General features: G+C 57.4%; 4 protein-coding genes and 4 non-coding genes across 11 annotated transcripts in view; 2 read left to right on the top strand and 6 right to left on the bottom strand.

Moving 5' to 3' along the window:
- Positions 1-1,618: 1,618 nt before the first annotated feature.
- On the top strand, positions 1,619-2,266 carry TCTEX1D4 (Tctex1 domain containing 4). Its single transcript, XM_027649251.1, has one exon. It carries the CDS (start codon positions 1,619-1,621, stop codon positions 2,264-2,266), a length of 648 nt encoding a protein of 215 aa, XP_027505052.1.
- Positions 2,267-3,020: 754 nt separating this feature from the next.
- Positions 3,021-10,482, bottom strand: PLK3 (polo like kinase 3). Of its 4 annotated transcripts, none has more exons than XM_027649160.1 (15): positions 10,213-10,482; positions 9,307-9,414; positions 9,104-9,220; positions 8,549-8,678; positions 8,374-8,461; positions 7,720-7,815; positions 6,756-6,951; positions 6,269-6,395; positions 5,759-5,868; positions 5,562-5,679; positions 5,375-5,458; positions 5,003-5,165; positions 4,743-4,872; positions 4,421-4,531; positions 3,021-4,062 (listed from the first exon to the last, which is right to left on the bottom strand). In XM_027649160.1, the coding sequence occupies exons 1-15, from the start codon at positions 10,369-10,371 to the stop codon at positions 3,868-3,870; spliced, it is 1,932 nt and encodes a 643-aa protein (XP_027504961.1). In that variant the 5' UTR covers positions 10,372-10,482; the 3' UTR covers positions 3,021-3,867. The 4 variants fall into 4 exon arrangements, with proteins under 4 accessions (XP_027504961.1, XP_027504963.1, XP_027504964.1 ...); XM_027649162.1 differs by having other exon boundaries at positions 10,188-10,242; XM_027649163.1 differs by lacking the exon at positions 10,213-10,482 and adding an exon at positions 9,671-9,695.
- A 4,189-nt stretch (positions 10,483-14,671) lies between these two features.
- On the top strand, positions 14,672-17,057 carry LOC113949959 (SLIT and NTRK-like protein 6). Its single transcript, XM_027649164.1, has 2 exons — positions 14,672-14,731; positions 15,068-17,057. Exons 1-2 carry the CDS (start codon positions 14,713-14,715, stop codon positions 16,276-16,278), a joined length of 1,230 nt encoding a protein of 409 aa, XP_027504965.1. The 5' UTR covers positions 14,672-14,712; the 3' UTR covers positions 16,279-17,057.
- Positions 17,058-20,767: 3,710 nt separating this feature from the next.
- On the bottom strand, positions 20,768-20,897 carry LOC113950049. Its single transcript, XR_003528646.1, has one exon. It is a non-coding gene; the product is annotated as a small nucleolar RNA SNORA35 (small nucleolar RNA).
- Positions 20,898-21,347: 450 nt separating this feature from the next.
- RPS8 (ribosomal protein S8) overlaps positions 21,348-24,677 on the bottom strand; it is a 7,101-nt gene continuing 3,771 nt past the window's right edge. The window contains exons 3-7 of the mRNA XM_027648859.1: positions 24,541-24,659; positions 24,073-24,172; positions 23,303-23,478; positions 22,222-22,351; positions 21,348-21,528 (exon numbers count right to left, since the gene is read on the bottom strand). Of these exons, the coding sequence (XP_027504660.1) occupies positions 21,419-21,528; positions 22,222-22,351; positions 23,303-23,478; positions 24,073-24,172; positions 24,541-24,659 (635 nt within the window). The 3' untranslated portion in view covers positions 21,348-21,418. The remainder of the gene's footprint in view (positions 21,529-22,221; positions 22,352-23,302; positions 23,479-24,072; positions 24,173-24,540; positions 24,660-24,677) is intronic.
- LOC113950046 lies at positions 21,729-21,800 on the bottom strand. Its single transcript, XR_003528643.1, has one exon. It is a non-coding gene; the product is annotated as a small nucleolar RNA SNORD38 (small nucleolar RNA).
- On the bottom strand, positions 22,991-23,063 carry LOC113950047. The gene has a single exon (XR_003528644.1). It is a non-coding gene; the product is annotated as a small nucleolar RNA SNORD38 (small nucleolar RNA).
- Positions 24,266-24,369, bottom strand: LOC113950048. The gene has a single exon (XR_003528645.1). It is a non-coding gene; the product is annotated as a small nucleolar RNA SNORD46 (small nucleolar RNA).

The raw sequence follows: 24,677 nt of genomic DNA, 5'->3' as shown, positions 1-24,677 counted from the left end.
TAGGACACAAGGGATCGATCACAGGCAGAAAAAAGCATCACCAGTCTCATAGAAAGGCTTGGATTGGAAGGGACCACCCATCTAGTTTCAACCCCCCTGCCACGGGCAGGGATGCCATCCACTAGATCAGGTTGCTTACGTAAGCCAAACTGAGTGCCATGCCAGGGGATTGCCTGTTCCCTTCCTTCCAAGTCTGGCTGGCCCCAAGCAGCCCAAGGAGAGGAATTGCCCATGGAGGAATCCACCTTTGTCAGCAGGTGGTGTGAGGGAGAGGCAGGAGAGGGGCCTGGAGCTGACGGCAGTACCCCAAGGGAGCAGGGTCCAGCTGGCAGTGTGCTTGGCAGCGCTAGTCAGCGGCAGGCTATAAATACCTCTGACAGGAGATAGAAACACAAAAGCCGTCTCCACTTTCCTCAAATAGCTCAGCAGCCAGGCCAGACAAAGGCACATTGATGGAGCAGCCGTGGCGTACCAGCTGGGATGGGCTCTGCTGGTGGAGAGAAACCCTGCTCAGGGTCGGGAGCCCCCAGCGACCTGCCCCCAGACATTACAGCAGCAGAGTCCCTGACACGTGGCAGGGCTGGGCTCCTTCCCATCCCTGGAACTGTACAAGGCCAGATTGGATGGGGCCCTGAGCAACCTGGTCTCGTGGGTGGCATCCTTGCCCATGGCACTGAAGTTGGGATGAGATGATCTTTAAGGCCCCTTCCAACACAGCCCATTCTGTGATTCTATGATTCAATGTGTGACCACTCACCCACACATTCTCCTTTGGTGCCATGGGGGATAGGCACCCGAAGGATGCAAATCTTTGGGTAAAATCAAGCTGTTGGAGGTCCCGGCCCCAGTGCATCCCATAGTTGGGGCTCAAAGTGGTGATCACAGTGGCTATTTTCCACCCCCTGTCTTTTCTTGCGCATCCAACACCAGCCAAAATTTTTCAGGGCTGGCAAGGAGAGCTGAAGTTGGAGAGCACATGCCTGTCCCTGTGCTAGCACAGCTGAAAATGCAAAGAGGGCAGGAGCAAAGTGGGACAGGGCTGTCCAGGGACCAGGAAACAAGGAGTTACAGAAGCCGCACCCCAGAGCAGCCCTGGAGAGCTACAGTGTCACATAGCAACACTTCATGACCCAGGAGCACAACAGGTTTGTTCCAGGAGCACAACAGGTTTGGCCCTACTCTCAGCAACTTGCAAGATAAAGGTTGGTCCTGGGCAGCAACATCGACCAGAGGCAAGTCCCCTGGGTTTACTCCAGCAGGTGAGGAGTAGGGCTAAGGGTAAGTGTGGGATCAGATGCAGACAGGAGAGCTGGGGAAGGAGCTGCTCACCTGTGCCAGGAGGAAAAGCAGAGGGCTGGGTGGACCGTTCATGGCTGTGCTGAATCAGCCCCAGCTGGCCGAATCTGACGGGCATGGAGGTGTGGAGATGGGAAGGCAGCTGCTATGGACCTCCCAGCCTCTCTGCATCTTGCCCTACAGGGACTCATGTGCCAGGAGGTGTGAGATTTGCAGAGTGCGGGGAGAAGTGAAGCAGAGAGGCAGTAGGATGGCAGAGAGGCTATGGGACACCTGCCTCCCCCTGACACTCAGAGCATCATCTCCTTTCCAGGCCACTCATATGGCTGAGCAGCCTTGCCCAGAGATGGCCCTGCCAGCCCAGGTGATGGCTGCAGACAACACTGAAGCCTCTCCACTCCATGCCACACGCCGTGGCTCCCAGCCCCCAGCTCGGGGCTCCGAGGAAGGCAAACCACCACTCCAGCTCTCCCGCCGCAACTCCGTCCTCAGCCGCCGCAGCTCATTCGGGGTGGTCCCAGGGAGCAGGCGCCCCTCCGTTGGCCCTTGGATGTTCCACAGACGTGTTAGCTTCTCTGGGCTCCCCCTGTTCCAGCCCATCCTCAAGACCCGCCTCAAAAACACTTACAGGATGGGGCCAGACGAAGGCTGCAAGTTCAACGCGGGGCAGGTGCAGCGGGTGCTGGAGGGGGCCCTGGCCAGTGCCCTGGGGACCACTGTCTACAGCCCTCAGGGCAGTGCCCCACTAGCCCAGAGCGTGGTTGAGCTGCTGCAGAGCCGGGCCAAGGAGGTGGTGCCACCCCGCTACAAGCTGATCTGCCATGTGGTGCTGGGCCAGCAGGGCCAGCAGAGCCTGTTGGTGGCCAGCCGGGCACTATGGGACCCTGACACTGACAGCTTTGCCTCTGCCACCTTCTCCAATGCCTCCCTCTTCGCTGTGGCCACAGTGCATGGGGTCTACTTTGAGTAGCACGTGCCTCTCCCTCCACCCAGTCTTGTAGAGCTGTAGGGAAAGAGCAGCTGAAATAAAGGTTTTGTCCATCTGTGGCTCATACCTGGAATCTTTGGCCATGATATGTGCATGAAGCAAGAGAGGGATAATCACTCCAACCTCAGCTCACACCCACACTGTAGCTCCCACTACTGTGGTTTGCAAAAAGACCCAAGCGGCAGCAAACACAACCCAAAAAAACAGGCAACGGCCCAAGGCTGTTGGAGCAGCCCAGGCTGCTTCCCACAGCACAAGCTGCTCCCAGGCAGATTGATTACAAGGATCACCTTCAAAGCAAGCTCACAGAGCTCTTTCCTGGCTTCATGCCCAGCTCCTATCCCATCACACAAGGTGTCATAGTGCAAGGACCCAGGCAACTCCTGCACCACCTAAGTCATAACTCCTCTGCCTTCTGCAGCTCAGCAGAATGAGAAGGGCAGATGGGTTGGCCCAAGTGCAGAGGGAATTGGGAATGAGTTTGGCAGCAGCAAGAAGCAGCTGAGGAAGCTCCACTGGCAACAGCAAGAGCTAACTCTGCCCTTCCTGCCAGCCCCCCGAAAGCAGTGGAGGTACCACATGGACTCCTTGCACCCTTCCTCCCTGCATCCCTGACCTTGTCCCCCAGCAGTCAGTGGCAAGAAGGGTTATCCCTGGCAGACAAAAGCAGCCCTAGAGCAAGGATGATGCTGAAGCCTTTTGTGACTCCAGGTTCAGACAAGGCAGACACAGTTTGCCCTTAAACAAGTTTTTATTGAGGTGAGTCAGGGAGAGGGTAGCTGCACACACACAGACCAACAGGAAAATAAATAATTCCATATAAATAAGATACATAAATAGTCCCACATGGCAGAGGCTGCCTTGAAATAAGAAACTACCCTGGGTCCCAACAAGGTGAGGGCTTCTCCAGGAAAGTCCTCAGATCCCATCCCCCCCCTTTTAATCAAACCTCAAGTTGTACCAGACAATTCACAATTTGGAAACAGACAGGACACAGTTGGGCCCAGCACAACACCCTCCTTAGTGTAGCAGTTGTGGAGTGGCACACACCAGCCCACAGAGCCCCTGGCAGGGCAGGCATCACCCTTCACCCCCTTGTCCACCCCAGAAAGGGTTTTTTTCTACCCCACAGCACCCAAGGCTTGAGGTCAAGGCTGTGCCAGTCCTCTCCAGGCTATGCAGAGGGTCTGTGCAACTGGTGCATCACCCTGGGCAGGCCAGGGCAGCCTGAGCTCCCACCACAGGCAGTTGCCAGCCCCAAACAAGACACAACCAGCCCCAAACCTGGCTGCAGGATACTCACCCCCCACCACCTCCCTGTACCACCCCAGTCCACTCCACCAAGATCAGCACAACGAGAGCAGGAGCTGGAGATGGAAAGACAGCGATTGCCCAGAGCCAGGGAGCAGCAAGGATATCCAGACCTGCTGCTGGAACCACATCCACATCTTAGTCCAGAGTCCAGCTGAACACCAGGATACAGAACGCTCAGCTGGGCAGCCAGCACCACAACATACCTCCCATCCCATGGGAGGGCAGGGGGGAGACCTCTATGTCCAGAGAAGGTCCCCCAGGGTCCCATGCTAGGCCTCAGCCCATTCTTGGAGGAGCTTGAGGATGTATCTGAGACGGTGGTGGAGCTCAGGAGAGCAGCCCAACTCCTGGATACTGCACAGCTTGTAAGTGTAGGAGTTGCGCTCCCGGTTGATGTAGGTGACAAGGCAGGAGCGGTCAGGCTTGCTAATGATCACCTTGGTGTGGTCGTTATAGAAATTCACCTAGAAGACAGGTTGGGCTTGGTTTAACCCGTGCTTCCCACAGCATGTCGGGAGCCAAGAGGCAACCACACTTCCTGCCTCAACCCGTTCCTCCTCCCCAACCTGCCTGGGAGCATCCCTGCTCCGTGCCCCATGCCAGGAATGTGCCGGTTCCAGCACTGGGGCAGAAAGAAGCATCCAGCTGAAGCATCATGTCCCCCAGGAGCTGGGGAAGCTGCAACCAGCATCTCCAGGCACTGGAGAAGCATCTTGCACCCACAGCTGTTTTCACAGGTGGATTTTGCATTTGGGCTGTGGCAGACAAGATCCAATACAAGCCAGGAGACACCATCTGGCCTCCACTGTGCCCCACACATACCTGGAGGGTGCCATTGCTGAAGAGCATGAGCAAGGCTTGGTCAGTCTTCACCCACTGCAGGAGGAGCAGGGCTGGCTGCCCAAGGTCATCTATGCTGGGCAAGTCACCTCCCTTGGAGAGAAGGGTCTGCATAAGCCACTGGTCCCATACACAGGAGCACTTCCACCAGCACACACACCACCAAACCTGGACATCCCCTCAGTGGGGCCCTCACTCCCAGGACACAACTCTGAGGCCACAGCCTGCAAGCAGGGAGTCCAACCAGCCCAAGCAGTGTGGTCAAGCCAAGATGCAACACCCAGCCCTGGGCCCCAGCACCCACCTTCATGAGATGCTGCTCCATGTAGGATGCGAAGTAGCGCAGGACAGTCATCTGTCCCTGCAGCTGCTCGGGGATGGCGGACACAGAGAACACCAGGTGTTTGCTGTTGGTCGGGTTGTAATGCACAGTCCTGAAGGGAGCACACCGTGAGCCTTGAGGACGCCCAGCACCAAACCCACCCTGGCACAGCTTCCTCATGGCCCCTTCCCACCCACGGGGCTTCGCCAGGGACAGACACCAGCCCCACTCCCACTGCTCACCTGCGGTTGGGGGAAAGCATCATGTGCGTGCCATTGTTGAAGAGGACCCCGATGCTGCGGTTGGAGAGCTGGTAGCCAAAGCCATACTTGTTGGAATAATCCACCCACTTGCTCACCCAGACAAAGTGCTCGTGGCGGGCCAGGGAAGCCGGGTTTTTCTCCGCTGGTGGAGAAGAGAGGAGGAGGAGGTGAGCAGAGCAGGCAACCAGTCTCTCCCCACTTCACCTCCCCCAGAGGGGAGCAGACCCTTGCAGCAGGCTCTGGCACCATTTAAGGTGTTATTTGTACCCCAAATAGCAGCCATGCCTTCATCCCAGGGGGAAAGGGATACACAGCACCCTATCCCATCCCAGAGCAGTCCAACCAGTTTACCTGGGGGCATGGAGGAGAGGCAGGTCCGCAGGAGCCGGACGGCTGACTCAATGATGGCAGAGGCAGTGATGCAGTCTTCAAAGGCTGTAGGGAGAAGATGACAGGCTGAGTCAGCCAGCCCCACTATCAGCCAGGCAGGACAGGAAACCCAGAGCAGACTGGGGTGGCCGGGGCAGGTGTTGCTCACCCTCACAGCTGCTGGCCATCGTTCCTCGGATGGAGGGGGACGCAGACTTGTGAGATGTCTCCTCCACCACTGTCTCCACGGGGCTGGAGCTGGCACTGCGGCAGGATACAGGAGTGGCCTGCAGAGAGACCTGGCTTTACCACTGTCCTGCCTGCTCCCTGAAAGAGGGGCACGCGTGGCCTCGGAGATGTTCTCACCTCATTCCCTTCCACAGTTTTATAGCTCATTTGCCGACAGATCGAAGTCTTCATCAGCCCAGTGACCAGCTTGGAGATGTCATCCTTGTCCTCCAAAGAGCCCTTCTTGGCTGAGAGGAGAGCAAGCGATGAGCACACTGCTGAGCATAGGGGATGGGGACATTCAGGACACCCCTCCCAGTATTTCAGCTCTCCCTTATCTGATCCCATGCCCACGGTAGCAAGGATGGTCTCAAACAGCTGCCTCCCACTTTCACTTCCCAGTTCTCATGCTACACAGGGCTTTCAGGAGGAACTGCCCCATGGGTTGCCACGCAGCATCCGCTCTCCAGGCACACACCCATGCCAGGCCACCAGCACGAGAAGGGCTGGGTAAGCCCAGCCTGTGCTGTCCCCAGGCAGGGGGTCCACAGAGACCCATCAGATCTCTGCCAGAGACAGGACACAAGACACACTCCTCCCTGGGAAGAAGGGACACCCAGAGCCTCCATGGCAAGTGCATGAACTCACCCTTGGGTTTCTTCTTCCCAAAGAGTGTCTTTGTGACTTTAGCAAACAGAGTCTTTGCAGGGTTCGGGGGACTCAGCTCTGGAGCCATCACGCAGCTGCTGGGAGGGAGCTTCTCAGGCGTATAGCCCTGCAGAGAGGTCAAGGAAAAGGTTTGGTTTCCATAGGCCACATGCTCCAGGCAGAGCAGCTGCCCTTGGCTGACCGCAGTCATTCACATCCCTCCTGACAGCCAGCTTGTGTTTCCGTCAAGCCTTGGAAGCATGACTGGCATCAGTACAGGAAACAACCCCCTGCTATAGCAACGAGGCAGCAGGAACACATCAAATCCCTCAGTTCCCCTGGCTGGCATTTGGGCAGGACAGTGGCTGCATCCTTTGAAGGACTGAGACTTGGGCCCCAAGGACAGCACCCTGCACAGCCCAAAAAGCCTCATCTGCCTCATCCCACGTGGAGAAAGGTCCCTTGAGCCAGATCCCCACACACTCACCTTGAAGAACTCATGGTCCAAAATCTCCTCAAGGGTGAGGCGGTCCTGGGGGTTGCGTCTGAGGATGCCAGCGATGAGATGCTTTGCAGGCAGGGAGAGGAAGGCAGGGAGGGTGTATTCCACCTGCTTGATGCACCTGTAGGTCTCTTTGAGGTCAGAGGTCTCGAAGGGAGGGTTCCCACAAAGCAGGGTGTACCTGGGAGAGGACATGCATGCCACTGTCACATCCCCACCAGGCCTGTGACTCAGCAGCACTTAAAGCAAGGAAGTTATTGGCATTTGGTTGGCCACACCTGGCTGAGAGCACCACTTCCAGCCTGGACAGCCATGCTCACATCCGGCCACACTTCCTCCTAGCAACTGCTCAGAGCAACAGGCAAGGAGCCTCAGGGAAGGACAGAGGGCTGATAAGCAAAGGGTACCGTCTGCCACTGTTGCTCCCATCCCCATGTGGCTGCCGGGGGGGGGGGGGGGGGGAAGGGGGGGGGCTATCCGCGCGGCCCCCCCGCCCCGGGGGGGGGGGGGGGGGGGGGGGGGGGGAAACGGAGCAGGAAGCTTTCAGGCAGCAGCCAGGCAAGGGGCTGGATGTGCCGAGGCAGCACAGCAATAGCTCTCTGAGCAAACAGAGCAGCAGCCACAGAGATTTTCCGTTGTTTATCAGGTTCACGGTGCGGTCAAGCCTGCTTTGAATTGGAGCCGAGTGCGGCACGAGCACGCCTGCCCCGTGCAGGTCCTGCTTGCACAGTCCCCACGCAGCATCCCAGGATGGCTGGCAGCACCTGCTCCAAAGCAGGGCCGGGCAGGATCCAGCCACTCGCTCCCCTCCCCCTGCCTTGCAGCAGCCACTGTGGAGCCACAAGGCAAAGCACAAGAAAACTTCCTCATCGGGCTGCCCACAGCCTGGCTGTGCCCCCACCCCAGGCAGGATGCCCAGACCCCTCCCCACACAGCAGCACAGACTTACATGACACAGCCCAGAGACCACACGTCCGACTCTGGCCCATGGCCCTGCCTCAGCAGCACTTCTGGGGCCAGGTAGTTGGGGGTCCCACATATTGTCCTGTGGGGCAGAGCACCAGATCAGTGCATGCTCTGCATTCCCTCATAGACAGCCTCCCCCCACTCCAAGCCCTGGGATTTAGCCTGCAGCCTGTCCTCCCCAATCCATTTTGCTCTTTGTGGCCCAGAGTCCCCCTCTATCTACAAGGAGTCCCATACAGACTCCCTCCTCTCCAGCTCCCGGGGGTCAGGAGCAGCTGCTCCTGGGGAGCCGTTGGGAAGAGGCTGTCCCAGAGCCGAGGAGGAACAGAGCCTTTGTGTCCCAGCCTGTGCAGCCGGCACGGCAGCCGGGCAGGCACAATAGTAATAGTCAACACATTGTTCTCCCCGACGGCTGCAGGCTGCAAGCTCACTCCTCGAAGAGCCACAAAGCCCCCAGCCCCCTCGCCTTGCCTGCAGCTGGAGCAGGAATAGCTCCCTTCACTCCAGGAAGGGTGGCCTAAGGCTTCCTCTCCTCAGGCCAGGAGGGACCACCCAACCCTCCACTCTCCTGGGAAGCCACAGGAGAAAGAAGAGTGAAGCCCCAGAGGACTCTGTAATAGGAAAATCTCAAACTTACTTTTTCTTCTGGTCAGAGACATCCTGGCAAGCAGCCAGCCCAAAGTCCCCCACTTTCAGCTCCATGTTTTCATTGATGAAGAAGTTGCCTGCAAGTCAAGGGTGATGCGTCACCACAAGTCCCTCAGGGACAGCTTGCTCCCCACACAGCACTGTGCCCCAACCACAGCACTCACCAAGCTTGAGGTCTCTGTGCAAGATGCCCTTGAGGTGAAGATATTTCAAGCCTGAGATGATCTGTTTGAGGTAATAGCGCACTTCGGGCTCCAGCAGAGTATGGCGGGCTTTCCAGATATGGGCCAGGGACTGCAGAGGGAGAGAAGGCAGCTTGTGATTGCAGGCAGGGAGAACAAGCAGCCCCGCTGACTAGGCATGGGGCAGGCAGGGTCAAAGCCAGTTCTTCCAGAAGGTGCACATTCACAAATAATCCTTCTTTCACAGCCATGACCTCAGCAGACTCCCCACACAAGGCTGAGGTTGCTCAGCAAAGCCAGGGAACCACTGGATTTATGGTGGCCCCAGCACGAGCAGGCAGTCCAAGTAGGACAGGCAGCTGATGGAGTGCCCAGTGCTGTGCAAAATCTCATGGCTTATGGTGAGCTCAGAGGTTGTGACAGAGCACACAGCTTAGGAGCAGGGGAGTGCTACAAACACATCTCAGATAAGACCTGCTCCAACCAGCTATGGCTGTTTAAGGGATCCTTTGACAAGGAGGCCACACCAGCACTGACCTTCCTACTGCAGTGCTCCAGGAAGATGTAGATGCTCTCCGAGTCCTCAAAGTAGTGGGAGAACTTGACAATGTGCTTATGGTGCAAGTCTCGGTGCAGCTCGATCTCGTTGGTGATCTGAAAGAGAGCAGCAGTGCCAGGTGAGCACAGGGCCTCTGCTGCCCCCCACCCACCCAGCACCCCACCAGCCCCACAGCACCCACCTTCTCCCTCTGGTGGGGTTTTGCCACCCGGCTGTGTGGAATGACCTTCACAGCATAGGTTTTGTTGCTGGAGAGGTCTGTCATTTCATAGCATCGTGCAAACCCACCCTGCAAGGGAAGACCTGGTTACGGATGGGTGAGAGATAGCTCTTTACCCCTGCCTGCTTGCAAGCCTCCTCCTCCCCCATTCCCTGGCAGCACAGCCCGCGTCACACGCTCCCTCCTGCTTCGTCGCCCACTAAGATCTGAACTGTGATGCTCTCAACCGGGCATTTTCTTCACCCAGTTCTTGTAAAACCTCCAGGGCATTTTTCCTCCCTCCCACTATGGCCGGACTTTGCATCTTTCCACATGACGGATCAACCTGGAAAGTCCTGCGCAGGGCAGGAAGCCCGGGGACCGGAGGCCACCGAAAGGCAGCCCCATGGAGACAGGTTTTTCCTGCCGTGATGTCACCCTGCAATCTGCACACTCAGCCGCCGAGCCCGCCCGGGCTGGGCTGGGAACCGGCACCCACCTCCTACACACGCCGCTGGCAGCCAGGAGAAAAGTTGCGCGCGCGGCCCCTGGGAACCGGGGCACCCGCCGGCCCACGCACACCCCGCGGGGCGCCCCGAAACCGATGCGGCTCCGATAGCCGGCGAGGCACGAAGCCAGGCCGGGTGATTCAGTGCTTCCAGCGCTGCTGCGGGCCCGCCGCGAAAGGCGGGGAGGGTGGGGGCGGCGGGCGGCAGCCGGGGGGCTGCGTTCATCATCCCCGGGCCACCCGGGGCGGGGGTCGGGCAGGCGCGGCAGCCCCGGCCCCTCCCCGCGCCCGCACCGGGCGACGGCTCCCGGCCCAGCTCAACCCGGGGCGGCCGGTGCCCTCCGCGGCGGCTCACCCTCCTCTCCCCCAGTTCCCGGTACCTTTCCCAGCAGGCGGCCCTTGCAGTAGGAGCGGCCGGAGATCGGGTCGGTGACGATGCGGGTGGTCTCGGCCGCGCGGGGCGGCGGCGCCGGGGCGGGCGCGGGCCGTGCGGGGGGGCAGGCGGCGGAGAAGGGGGGGAAAAGGCCGGCGGACTCCATGGCGGGCGCCGGGGGATGAGGAGATGTCCTGGGGGCTCCGCCGGCCCCGCGCACGTGGCCCCGCCGCCGCTGGCGCCCCGGGAATCCCGCCGCCTTTATCAATGGGAGCAATGACGTCACCCGCGGAGCCCCGCCCCCGGGCGGCCCCGCCCCGCCCTTAAAGGGGCCGCAGCACCGGGGAGGGGGGCGGGGCCGCAGGGATCCATTGGTGCGTCTTTGAAGGCCGTGCCCCGGGGCAATGGAGCCCGGCCAGGGTCCTGCTGCATCCGCCTCGCAGGCGCCCTCCCGTACACACAAAGTGACCCCCCTCCCCACACACACGGTGACATCCCCTATACACAGTGACCCCCCTCCCCACACACACGGTGGCACCCCACACACACACACATTGACACCCCTCATACACACAGACAGTGACACACCCCCTATACACAGTGACACCCCTCATACACACACACGGTAACACCCCCTCCATACACACACAGTGACACCCCTCAGCACAGGGTCCTCCCAATAGATGCATCCTCCCTCTTACATACAGAGACATCCACAGACAGACAACCCCCACCTTGACTCAGGGTTCCCCTACAGTCACACCGAGACCCCACAGACGCACAGAGCCCCCTCCTCAGCTCCTTCCCCTGTTCTCCCAGGACACGCAGAGCCCCCTCCCTGTGCACATCTATAAGTACAGACACACACCCACCCCACCTGCTCGCAGGATGTTTCCCCTCACGGGAGCGAGCAGCTTGTGTCACACAAACCCCTGGGGACTGAGGACCCCACACCTACTCCCTGTGGAAGGGCTGTGGCCAGGGTGGGATTTCAAAGCCCATGTGTTCACTGTGGGCCCTGACCTGCTCCCTCTTGTGACAAACCTGGATGCAGGCAGACACCCCCTCAAGAGCCTTTCACTCTGTGCCAGGGGCCAGGGAGGAGGGGGTCACAGCCCACCCCAGGTGGGGTGGTGGGGACACAGGGAAGATTCAGGGTAGCTCGCTGGCCAGGCTGTCCTTGGGTATGTGACCCTTGTCCACACTTTGCCCTTGCTCCAGCCCAGCCCTGTGCCTCAGTGCCCCTCAAACAGCCCTGAAAGGTCAGTCCCCTGCAGCTGCCTACGGTGGCCAGTCCAGGACTGTCCCACTGGGGACCATCATCCTTGCCCCTCAGTGCCTGGGCACCCTGTCCTGGGGGCTCTGGCTGTGCTGGGTGTACAGTGGTGGCCGGGCAAGGTGCCAGAGCGGTGCTGCTCTCTAATGGCCGTGACGGGGACACGCCTCTGTGTCACTCGAAACAGGTCATGAAAGGATTCTTGGCATTTCTCCCTCCCCACGGGCGTGGGAGCTGGCAGAGATGGCTGCAAACATACAGCTCCCACGAATCTGAAGCAGCAGCACTGCAAGAGCCCCTCAAAAGCAGATCCTGCTGCCCTTCCCCTGCTCATACCACACACAGGGTGACCGTCCCTTGCTCTGTTGCCTCCGTTTCCCCTCACTGCAGCTCAGGGCTCTCGCCACTGATGCTCACTGTGTTCCTGAATATGCTGAGGGTTTTGCATGGGCACCCCTGAAAAACAGCCCCGTTTTTCCAAGCACATCCCCTTTCACCCCAGGGTACCGGGGAGGAATTAGCTCCCTGTGTTTTTCTGCAGAAAAGCTGATCAAACCCGCCTGCAGAGAGACAGGAAACAACCCATATCTCTCTGGTTTATTCTCAGGTTTCCAGCTTTTGTAGGTGAAGCACGTTCAAACCCACCACCTGTCAGCAAACATGGTCCAGGAGCAGGCAGGGATGCTGCTGCCCTTGGGGGAAGCTGCCTGTTTCCACCAGGGCCCCGGGGCTCCCTGGGGCGTGGGTGGCATCACAGGTTTTCCGATGGAGGCCCCAGCTTAGGGCTGCTGGAGCTGAGTCAACATCTGAAGGCAACACGTGGGTGGAAGCACCCAGGGGTGCAGGGAGGCCCCAGGGGACCTGCCTGAGGGTGATATGACCACCTACATGGGGCTGCCCCGGGGTCCCCTGCAGAGGCACAGCAGGGACCAGCGAGGACTGAGAGCTGCCATCTCTGCTTCTGCTCCCCACGGCCTCTGAGTGATCCCTTGGGCAGGGGTTGGGGGGCGTGGATGGCCCCACAGCCCATGTCTTACCAAGGCTGAGGAACCTCCTCTCCAAAAGGAATGGAGCCCAGGAACAGCCCCCTCTCCATCCACAACTGGGTCTCCAGTGACGCAGAGCATCTCAGCCAGGGGTTTTCCCACTGCTGATGTGGGGCGGTGGGAGGAACTGTGGTTTAACATCACTAACCTGCTGGGCTTGGAGAAAGGGAAGCTCTGGTGTGAACTCCCAGCTGCCTGCAGCTGTTTAGATGTGGAATTACAGGAAAAGGGATCCCAGCTCTTTCGGGAGGTGTTCAGCGAAACCAGGACAGGCACCTGATGCAAGTTATCTCAGGGAAATTCCACCGAGATACTAAGAAACTTTTTTTTTCCCCTGTGCATAAATATCACAGGGTAAAATATCCCCTGTGGTAAAATATCAGAGGAGCCCAGAGAGGCTGTGGGATCTCTGTCCTCCATACTTGGTGCCCCACAAGGTCCTCCCACCTTCACAGCATTCAGTGATGCTCAGCAGCACCAGGAGCTGCCAACTCTCTTCTGCACCAGAGCTGCCTTCCCAGGGTGGCTGCATGGCACTGCTGTGTGCTCTGCACACAGTGCCTGGGCTGCAAGAGCAACACCAGCCAAGCACCAGAGTGCAGGCAAGTTCCCCAGGGTTGGGGTGACAGCGCTGACCCCCTCAGGAGCAGGGTTTTCCCATCCCTCAGCACAGCTCCTACAAAGCATGGGGCTGCAGCCACCAAGGAGGAGGATGGAGAGGGTGGCTGGTTCCTTGGGTGAGCCAAGGAAGGAAGAACCAGCATCAGCACCTGCAGAGGCAAATGCACCCCAGGAGTTGCTTGGGCATGTGCAGAGGGGATGTTGCAAATCTGGGCAAAAATGCCTGGAGGGAGATATCAAAGGACACTGATTAGGGAATCCATCTGCATTAAGGAAGCACCTGAATCTGGGGTAGCATGCAAAATGCCAATGCTGGAAGGTACCACCTGGGAGGCAGGACTGGCCCAGAAAGGCTCAGGGAGCCTCAAATCTCCTTCAGTGGGGTTCTTGTCTCAGCTGCTGTCCTGGAGCAGGGGGAGGAGGGGGGCCAGGGAGGCTTTATCCCAAGTAGGGTCTTAGCAGGCCCATGAGTGCCAGCTTTAGGCTGTATGGCTGTGTTCAGGGCCCTCCAGGAGGCAACTCTCATCCTTTTCAAGCCAGTGTGCTGCCTGCACCTCCCTTCCTACAAGGCCCCAGATGGCCATTTCCTGCATCCCACCCCAGCAACCAGGATTTGGCTGGCCCTGTTTCCTTTCCCATCCCATCCCATCCCATCCCATCCCATCCCTGTCCCCCAGCAGGAACACCTGGTGCCTGGAGGAACACTTTGTTGCTGCAGTAGTTGCTGCACAGTGTGAGGTGCCAGCACTACAAACCCACTGCTCAGGAGGCAATGCCCACAGTAGGATGGGGCAGGTCCCACTGCCAGAAACCCACCCTCTGCCAGGTTTTGTGGGTCTGAGGGAGACCCAGGCTGGATACATCGGTCTGTGCCAAGGGGAGCTGCTTTTCTCCCACTGGTGGCTGGAGCATCCCCAAGCTGAGAGCAACACCTGAGGTGCCAGTTTTGAGCCATGAGTGAGGTGTGGAATCAAGTGAAGAAGCTCTTGAAGCCCGGTGACTTCTCAAACATTGCAGCACCCCTTGGGATAGCATGGGTGGCCCAAAGAAGCCTGAGACAACCCAGCACTTTTTTTCCTGGTATAGTGAGCTTGCCAGGCCTAAGAGTAACTCAGCAAAGCCCAACCCAGCCCCTCTCCAGGAGCTTGGGGGCTGATGATGGAGTACGGAGGGGGCTGGAGGGATACATGGCTTGTGGGGGGCCAGAGAGGGGTGGATAGGGGGCAGATGGGAAGGGATGTTGTTTCTGGGGGATGAAGAGGGTAAGGATGAAGGGGTGGGGGCAGTGGTTTATTGGTGGGGGAGGGCAGAGGAAGGGGTGGCATCGGGTGGATTGGCTGTAAGGGACCTGGGTCAAACACATTTCGGGGGGTATCGCTGCACAGTGCGGCTGGAGGGTCCACGGCTGGCGCGACCCCAGCGAGGGGACGGAGCACGGTGAGCTGAAGGGAGACCATGGCCCGGGACGGGACGGGGCGGGCGGCGGCGGGTTCGGCCCCCGGCGAGGCGGAGCCGGCGGCCGCGCCCGGCGGGAGCGCGGAGGGACGGGGAGCGGCCCCGGAGGATGGGGCGTGCGGCGGCTGGTGAGGCCGGGCAGGGCACCGGGGGCACGGGGGGGGCACGGGCAGGGCACGGGGGGAACGGGCACAGCCCCGGGGGTCGCTCGCTGCCCGCGGACACCCGGCCGGAGCAGCGGGACGTCGGGCGGGAGGCAGCCCCGGGCTGGAGAGGGGTGGTAGCACTGGGAAACGGCTCCGGGAGCATCTGTGGGGACTGGGTCCCTTTCCCAGGTGGGAGGAAAAGCGGGGTTCAGACACACACACACGCACACACACACACAGCCGCCGGGAGGGCTGGAGCAAGGAGAGCGGGAGGGCAGGTCGCACAAGGAGTCACCGTCCCCTCTGCTCTCCCCGCAGGCACCGGGCTGGGGATCGTGTCCCTCTGGGGCAGCCTCCTGCTCACTGCCGGCCTTGCCCTCGACCCAGCATCGCAAATCTGCAACTGCTCAGAGCCCATGGACTTCCAAGCTTTCCGGGAGGCTCCACTCCCCGAGAGCTGCTGCCTCAACTTCACCAGCTCCAACATCACCCACCTCGACTGGGGTGCACTGGTGGGGGTGCGGGGGCTGCGGGAGCTCTACCTCTCCCACTGTGGTATCACAGCTATCAGCAACGCACAGGGAGTCCCCCCTGCCTTGGAGATCTTGCACTTAAGTCACAACCTGCTGGAAAGTCTCCCTGGAAGCTTTCTGGAAAATGCCCCTAATTTGAGGGTTCTTTATCTGGACAGCAACCAGCTCCAGGTTCTACCCAGATCCTTCTTGAAAGCATCATCCCAGGTCCAGGAGGTCTACCTGGGATTCAATGCCCTGACCTTCCTTCCCGCCAGCCTCCTGAAGCCGACTCTGATCCAGCTTCAGCTCTCCAACAACAGCTGGGACTGCAGCTGTGCTTTGCTCACCAACTTGGCGGGTTGGTCCAGCCTGGCTGATGATGTTATCTGCCACACACCGGAGCGGTACCACGGCGTGGACCTCCAGAGCATCCCCCAGGATGAGCTGTGCCGCTCGCACGGCCTCACTGCCCTCTTCATCTGCCTGCCCCCTCTCCTCATCCTCGCCAGCGTCACTTGGTGCTTCTACAGGCAGAAGAAAAAGACCAACTACAACCTTCAGAACAGGTCCCAGAGCCACCGGGCCACAGCAGACAGGGGCAATGTGCCGGTGTCTGCAGAGCCCCATCACTACAACCCCTATGAGCTGCCTGCTGCTCCCGCTGAGACTGAGAAAAAGGTGCTACTGGGGAGACAGGTCCTGCTCCAACCCTTTGCAGAACCACTGGAGAGTGGGAGAGACCTCTATGAGGAGGTGGAGATTCAGGTGGGATCCCCCAGCAGTTCCCAGGTGTCAGCCTGTGAAGGGCAGCTGGGCACCTCGGCAGCAAGGGCAGAGGAGCTGGGGGGCAGCGAGCCAGAGGTGGACACTGTCAGTGTGAGTGAAGTCCTGAAGGACTCTGCCGACCGGGAGAAGATCTACATGAGTCAGTCAACCAACTATTACAACCTGGTACCTGGCATCGAGCTGGAGGACTCGGACAACCTGGAGTATGAGACCATCGACCTGCACTGATGCCAGGACTCAGGCTGTGCCTGGGACACACCAGCAGGATGGCAGGGGCTGGGCAGGAGCAAAAGCCAGTGGAGCAGGAGAGGCATGAGCTGTCCTGCCATGGCTTATAGTGGCTGTCTGCAAAGCTGCACCCCCAAATACCCATCCCTTCCCCAGCGCTACCATTGCACTCATCCCTTGCCATGTGCTGCAGCTGGGCAGGGGATCTGAGGGTGCTTCAGGCCCTGGGGACCCTGTCTCAGGCTGGTGGTGTCTAGAGACATGTGGGTTGTCAATGCCCAAGGAAGGACATGGAGAGGAGGTGGGGGCTGGTTTTGGGGAGCAGGTGACAGTACTGTGTGTGCCAGACCCACTGACAAGAGCCTCCATCCTCTCTTGCTGAAGCCAGATGGCATCTAGCATGGACCTTTTACTCCCCAGCCTACAAAGAACAGGGTCTGGGGACATGAAACAGGGCTGGCCCTGCCTGTGTGGTCTGCAGGGGCTGTCACATAGAGCCCATGGAGTGCCCTGGGCTTGGCAGAGGGAGTCTGGCATGGCCCTGCCTGCTGCCCGCCCCACATCCCACTGTGGCTTGGGGATTTGAAACAGCCAGTGCAGGTGTGCTGCTCTATGTACAAGTGTGTGCAGGGACTGTGCACAGGTGAGTGTGAGGTGTTCGAGGTGCCCAAACACACCAGGAGGCACCAGAGAGAGCCCCTTGCAGCCTCCCGTGCCCAACGTGCTGCTCAGCCCTGTAGGATCCAGCCCTCCATAAAAAATAAATCATTTTACTCCTAGCAATGTGGCTCCATGTCTGTGTCTGTATGGTTTAGGAAGGTGGGAAGCCAACCATAGGGATGTGGGGAGTGCAGGGATGGTGGGCTTTGCTCATACCCCATCTCCCCTCCCATGCCCTGGGTAATGCTCCATTGTGGGTCTCACCCAGCATCCCAGGAGCTGCTTTGTCAGCCTGGTGGAGCAGAGCTGGGCACTGGCTGCAGACCAGCGGAACCTCTGCCTTGCACCAGGATTTACAGCCCAGCTAGGGAAGGTGTCAGCCTGCTATAAATGCTGCAGTTCCTGAACAGGGCAGGGATTTCTAGAGCTCCTGGGAACAGGGCAAAGGCTGAGGGTGCTGTAAATCATCCCCCAGCACAGGTACCCCTGGCAAGTCTCACCCATGGGTGCTCCAGCCCTTCTCTGTGGAGGGGTGCAGGCACCCTTGAGCCCTGCTCCCTCTGCCCAGGGGGATATTCTCCAGGCTGGAAGCCCCAAGAGCAGCCTGCCTGCTCTGGAGCTGTCTGGGCCTGGTGCCCAGGCAGGAAGGGAGGGAGCCGGGCAGGGCAGGACGCAGCGCTCTGGCCGGCAAAGGAAGTGGCGTTTCCTGCGGAGCACGGTGTGGCTTCCAACAGCCCATGGTGGGACAAGCCATGGAACCTGGGCAGAGCTCAGTCCCAGCCCCAGCACGGACTGGGGATGATGATGGGTTAATTTCCCTGCACGTCTCCTGTCACTCATGGATGTTTCCCACTGCTTTATATCCCCCTGGAATTTTTCCTTTCCTTTTTCCTCCTGGGCTCTGGGAAAGTGTCCTGATACCAGCTTTTAATATGTCTCCATCACCCCCTGCCAGGTACTACAGCCAGGGCATACCACTGTACCCTGGCTCATGCTGTCCCCAAGTCCCCCCAGGGACATGGAGGAACCAGGAGCTGCCCTGGGGCAGAGGCAGGACAGGCAGGGCCAGCAGCTGTCCCCAGGGGCTGCAGCCCAGCCCACAGCTTCAGACTCGGATTTGGGCAGCGACAGCCGCATTTTTCACTTGTGCTCCAGAAATATCCTACCCTGGGTGCCCCCTCTGCCCACATACCCCGGGGTCCCATTCCCAAGGCTGCTGGGAGTGATGCAATACCCTGTCCTTCCCCCTCCTTCTCATGAAGCCTAAATTCAGCTGCCACGGCTGCAAAGGGTATCAACCCAAACCACCCCACTGGGTCTTGCCCAGCCCCAGCTCCAGCACCTGCAGCCCCCACACAAATCTCTGTGACCAGTGGCAGGGAGGAGTGTGACCAACCTGGAGTTCCCTGTTCCCTGCCTGTAACAGCCCCAGCTCATCATGGAGAGGGCTCAGCTGCACAGGCCCGTGTGGGGTTAATTATGGGGAAGAGGCACTGGTGGGATGGGGGGTGCAGGCAGGGAGCAGGCAGTGGCTGCAGCAGGCATGGGAGAGGCAGGGCAATCCTGCTGATGGGCCATAGTGCTTGGCATGGGAGAGTCTATGTCCCCAGGCCCCACAGCCTGGATGGTGGCTGGACCCTCATTCTCCTCAACCAGTAATAAGGGCTCTTCCACCAAGGTGCAGGGCTGAGCCATGATGACTATTTCCTAAACACTGAAAGTCACCAACTCCCACTTTGGAGGTTTCTCCAAGCTGCTCTTCCTCTGAAAAAGCAGCATCTACAAGCTGCTCTACAGGTTTATTGCCTTCATGGTGCTGTACACCATGCTCAGTGAGACAGCAGGGACATTACATTACATTTATCCAAAAAGTGGGTAAATTTAGATTTTGTTAAAGGGTCCACACATTCTTCTGGGGCAAAAAGGGCACAGCCCAAGGACCAACACCACTGATGGTTGTGAGGTATTAGACCAGGTGATACGGCCAGGAAAAAAATCCAGGAATGTGTTTCCGGCCCTTGTAGGATTCTTGCACTCAGATTTGTGTTTTTCCCCCTAAGAATATTAGTTGAAAAGTTCCCTTTCCTGAAAGCCCCTCTTCCCTTAAAGCTCTCAAATTCCCCCAATAAACAAGCCCTGCCTCCTCTCCAGGTCACTGCTGAACGTGTTAAAGTGCAACGTCATTTTCTGGGCTGGACTATGTCCTGTGAAAATATCCCAAAGTTAATACTGCATGGAGCTAAGAGAGCCACTCAACAGCAAGGAGCAGGACACAGGACAAGTGACCTCACGTGGGTTATGTTGCCAGCTGCTCATCCTATGAAAGTAGCTTTTTAAAATTCAGACCCTGCACCTATCTGTAGAAGCAGGTAAGGTCCTTAGCCCAGGCTTTGGCACCTCCTAAGTCTAGCCAGGCTAAAGCTGTGCTTAACCCCAGCCCCTGCCCATCCCTTCCTGGCTCAGCGCATGGCAGGTTTGCCCCCTTCCAGGCAGATCAATCCCTGTGCCATCCACGGGGCTGTGCCAAGGCCAGACCAAAAGCCACGCATCCCACAGCCAAGCCATACGAAGTCCCACAGCCTGTGCCACCTTGGGATCCAGCTGCCACCATCCTGTTTCCATGCCACACCTCCGGCGGGCCACAAGTGCCGCTTTTATTCCCATGGGCGGTTGCCCTTGGCAGCTGTTTCTCACGGCAGTACCTTCGTAAGCATTGTGTGCATTGATGAGCCATAATCCTACTCATCAGGGGCCAGGATTACAGCTCCTGCTCTCATACCAAGCTGGCATTTGATCTGTGAGCCTCAGTTTCTCCATCTGTACAAAGTCCCCCAGAAACACCCTGAATGCTGTTTGTACTCTGTGGAGGAGAGAGAAGAAACACGCTCAGAGGAAGCAGCCATGACGCATCCCTGCCAAGTGCCCTTATCGCCTCCACTCCACCTCTCTGCAAAGCAGGCGTTGCTGGAGAGCAGGGAAAGTTTACGCTGGATTACTATGGAGAAGGAATGTGCTTGTGCAAACATCCCGCCCAGCCCAGGTCCCACTGCCAGGGACTCCTAAAGCACAGCCAGTGGCACCAAGCTGGGCACACAGTGCCCACGAGCACACACACAGCCTGCGAGGCGGTGCCAACACACACCACACCACAATGTGCTGCTGCGGCCACGGGAACAAGTGCAACTCCCCAGTGTGGTTGGTCTGTCCCTAGATCTGTCCCACAGACTCATCCTCAAGCTCCCTGACAGGGCAGGATGAACCCACACTGCCCAGGTCATCCGAGCCCACTAGCACCTCCTGCTGTCACACACAGCAGCCGGGGCACAGCATTACAGCAAAAAACTTCAAAAAAACCCCAAACCCAAGCTATTTATGGGACAGTTGCATTTTAAGGCACTAGAGACTAGGGTCTGACACCACAGCTGTGGTTGGGGCAGGGTGATCACGAGCCACCTCCTTCAGTTCACAGCCAAAAATCACGAGGCGGGGGCTGCAGGCAGGCTGACTCACACCAGAGTGATCCTATGGATAACCAAGGCTTTTGTAAAGATACAGAGATGGGGTGCAGTGTGATGTGTCCACCTGGCAGGCACAAGGTGTGTGAGCCTGGCCTGCCCCACGGCACAGGACCAGCCCTCAGATGGGCTCCTGACTTCACTCCAACACCTGCACAAAGCACTCCCCAACTACTTGCAGAGATCCATGGTGCTGGCTTTCCTGAAGGACAGCAGCCCCAAGGAATCGCCATCACCTGACCAAAACACCCAGAAAAGCTTTTGTTCACCACAGCTTTCCAATTCTACCCCAAGCAACGGGGCAGAACACTGGAGTTTGTATCCAGCTTTCGAAAGGGACAGACCATGATGTGAGCCTGGCCCTTCTGCTAGAAGGAATTGATCTTGCACTGGAATGAGACCAAGGAGGCCAGGGAAAGGCCAGCTGGTCACTGAGTAGTGCAGCTGAATTTGGTCAAAAGATACTGGATCCTGCAGGCAATTGTACAACCAGGCAGGAAAACACCACACAACAGCAAAAGAGGCTGCTGGCCCAAACGAGGGGATGGGGGCACATCCCATGGGGAAAGTAGAGGAAGGAGTTAGAGCTCCCAGGAAGCCAGAATTTGTAGTTGGGGGGTGGGCACTCCACCTTCCTCCTGCCCACTGGTTTCCAGTATTGGACAACCTCCATTTCAGCCAAGTCTGAAAACTCTTTTCCACACCCACCTGGTCCTGTGAGTCACTGCCCTAGGACTAGGGAGATGTTTTAGTCGAGAGCATACAGGGTCAAGTTTTGTCTGAAGACACTGAAGTACTCAGGGATTACGAGAGATCCATCTTCTTTCACATTTTACTGGCGGGCAGAGCCACGCAAGCCCTTTCCACTCTGTACACATAAATGAGCACACAACCTTTAACTGTAGTAAACTCTTGGTTTTATTCATCCTCTCAGCACAGTTTGACTGTGAATAAACAGTTTTTATTCATTTGCCTTTTCTGGCCTTGATCTTCCTCAGGTAGAACTCCAATTCCTTGCCTTCCAACACGTAGCCATCGGCTCGGCCACACTGTCCAGGTCTGGAGGCAATGCAGGCTGCAAGGAGAAGTCATGCAGTTAACGTTTAGCAACTCACCCCCCAGTGCACACAGGAATGAACAGACACTGCACAGCCTCTGCAACAGCACGCATGAGCAACTCATCAGTAACCAGTCAGCAGGTTATGTGCCAGCTTCAGCCCCTCTGCTGAGGTACCGTGCTCTGGAACCCGCCCTGCTGCAGATCCCTAGTGAAGTCCTCCTCAGATCTCCAAACTGTCATCGCTCAGGTTCAGCAGCAGAACTGGACAAAGGTTTCATCACCAGAAGACTTCAGAACACTCAACTATTTGCCAGAGCTTGAAACATCAAAGCTGTCAGATGCCTGCAGGGCATTTTCCTGACAGACAACTTGCTTATTTTGCAAGTCTTGACCCCATTTTTTTCACAAAGGCCAACCAGGAATAATCAACTTCAGGAGCCTGGTTGGGACATGCAGTAATTCAAGGTCCAGAAGGAGATTTCCCCCCTCTGCCACGAGTGGGGTCTCTCCGGAGAAGACAAAAGAACAAGTTACATTTAAGACCCAGAAGACACTCCTGCAGACATGGAGAACACTCCACTGCAGTTATTTGTATCACGGTGAGTTGAACTTTAAATGATCCCAAAACAAGATTAAGATTTGCTCTGCCATCCTGTTTGTGCCCTGACTCCCTTACCCCCTCCCACATTAATGCTGCCAGAGACTCACCAAGTAGCTTTCCTTGCTGGAACTGCTCCTCAAGAATATTTGCTATCTTGGCATGCTTCTTTCGCTCATCATATTTTTTCTGGATCTTCTTTGAACGTTTCTTGTTCAGTATTTCCTCCTCTTCAGGGGTCTAAAAACACGACCATAAGCAAAATAAGGAGTTAAACAAATGGGCACCTTCCACACTAGCACGGGTAGCTCTCACTAACATGAAGGAGAGCCTTGCATTCTCAGCACTGTACTGTTTCCCAAGTCATACCTGGCTGAGGTATAAATACTTTAAACTCAAAGAACCAGGTGCTGTGTTTCACTTTTGAGACCAAGAAATGCCGTGCTGCTAACCAGAGTCACTGATGACAACAGAGCACAGTACCCCAGGGAAGGCTGCTCTCAGGCAAATGGAACTGCAAAGGCTTCCTTGGTCAATTAATTCTCCTCCAAAAAACCCCTCTGTCCCTCTGCACACATAATGAGAGCACCTGGCTCTGGTTCAGGTCCATGCAGACAGGTTATGAGCTCTTTCCCTGCTCCTGCACCACGCAGCACTCAAATGAGAGAGCTTTGTTTTTAATGCAAGGAGACAACCTAAACCTGAATGCTACACATGGCGGTCTAAGCACCTTCTAGCAGTCTGGGGTTTGGATCTTTAACAGATTTATGGTTCTGGATAATTTCAAGACACTTAAAAACACACTGAAGTTCAGTTAGTAATCCATAAGCTCCTCACCAAAGCAATCACTCCCCACTACAAGAACCCGACCTGCAAAGTCTTCCTCAGCACCATAAAATGTCATCGCTGTCCCTTCAGTAGCAGAACTGGACAAGAGTATCATCATTAGAAGACAGAGAGATCGACAGGCAGGTCCTTGTGCACAAAGGGGTGCAATGCCTCAGAGAGAGCTTCACTAACAGAACCAGACTTGTGCTGGGGACCCATGGGAGCACAGCCCAGATAACCAACGCCATCACTGCCGGGTACCCAACCCTATTCCAGCAGGCACTGTCCTTTCAGGATGAGGAAATGCCTCTGGCAAGGCAGACTCTGCTCTGCAGGGAGTCAAAACGACAGTCCCAGACGTACCAGTTTGGCGCCCTTCTTGCGTCCCAGGGGCAAAGCATAGTGGGCCTCGTACCACTGCCGGTACGGGGTGCTGTCGATGAGCACAATGCAGTTCTTCACCAGGGTCTTTGTCCGCACCAGCTCGTTGTTGGAAGCGTTGTACACCACGTCGATGATTCGGGTCTTGCGAGTGCAGCCTTTCAAAAGAAGAGCATGAATTCAGACCTACAGGGATCAGGCAACTGAGAGCACAGCCCACAGCATCTCACACGTACCCTTCAAACCACCTCGCGCTCACCACCCCATCCACTGCCCCCCCAGCTTGCCTGGCACTGAATTAAAAACCGTGACTGGAGGCCTTGCTGGAGCTCATCTCAAATATATCTAAGCAATGAGAGAAAATAAATTTGCAGATGACAAGATGCCTCAGAATCATTTAACGTTCAGTCACCGTGTTCATGAATAAGCAAAAGTTGCATTTATGAAGAACTCAGGCTTTTTGCCCCTCTGTAGTCCCCCTACCCCAATAAAAGGTAACACAAGCATGCCACTCAGTGTAACTATGACACTCCCATCACTGTGAACTTAGCAGACATCCAAGTCCCCCAAGGCCACATAAGGTCAAAGTTATCATCACTATGCATGCTGCTCCAGAGCCAGCACTGCAAAGCTCCAGGATGCTCAACGCCAGCCCACAAATCCATGCTTGCACCATCAGCCCCCTGCTCCGCAGGAGTTCAGAAGACCAGCACAGCTCTCCCTTCCACACACCAGGTTCAGGGTGTACTTACATTCCGACCCCCAGGAGAAGTTGCCGACATCCAACCGAAGGGCTCGGTACTTCTTATTCCCACCACGAACCCTCACTGTGTGGATCCGGCGCGGGCCAATCTGCAGCCAGGAACAAACACCAGGGTGCCATTGGTGCTGGAACGCTGCACAGCTCACACAGCAGCCCAGAACATTCCCAGTCTCTCCAAGGCAATGTGGTCAGTGTAACTATGACAAGCCCCAGCACCGGCAGACACAGAAAACGACCAGAACGGTCTGATGCATCTGCCTAAGGTGAAAGTTTCATCACTCCAATTGCCTCTCATCGCAAAAACCTATCTCTGCTTTCCATCTGCACGGGGGAAAGTGCCACCTCTTGAAGAAGCAGCACCAGAAACTCAACCCCTCACAAAACAGGAGGTATTTAAACCTCCAACAGCACGTGACCAGCAACCTGAGTTTGAAAACACCCTCCCCACACCACTCACCTTAGTGTTGGCGGGAGGTCGCCCCAACTCATACTTCCTCTTCTTGTGGTAGGGCTTCCTCTTGCCCCCGGTCTTGCGGCGCTTATGCCAGTTGTCCCTGGAGATACCTGGATGAGAGCAGCGTGGTCAGAGGGTGG

Source organism: Corapipo altera, unplaced genomic scaffold (assembly GCF_003945725.1).
Source record: "Corapipo altera isolate COAL_440 unplaced genomic scaffold, ASM394572v1 112, whole genome shotgun sequence".
Lineage (NCBI taxonomy): Eukaryota > Metazoa > Chordata > Aves > Passeriformes > Pipridae > Corapipo > Corapipo altera.
The sequence above is the reverse complement of the archived record's forward strand: the minus strand, read 5'-3'. Positions and strand labels throughout refer to the sequence as shown.

Excerpts from the sequence above, each read along its gene's own strand:
- TCTEX1D4 (XM_027649251.1), top strand. The coding sequence starts at position 1,619 with ATGGCTGAGCAGCCTTGCCCAGAGATGGCCCTGCCAGCCCAGGTGATG.
- PLK3 (XM_027649160.1), bottom strand. The coding sequence starts at position 10,371 with ATGGAGTCCGCCGGCCTTTTCCCCCCCTTCTCCGCCGCCTGCCCCCCC. Across the intron at positions 5,166-5,374 it reads CCTCTCCTCCATGCCCCCAG|CGGAGAAAAACCCGGCTTCC; the intron begins GTAAACTGGTTG and ends CTTCTCCACCAG. Across the intron at positions 4,063-4,420 it reads TCAGCAATGGCACCCTCCAG|GTGAATTTCTATAACGACCA; the intron begins GTATGTGTGGGG and ends CCTGTCTTCTAG.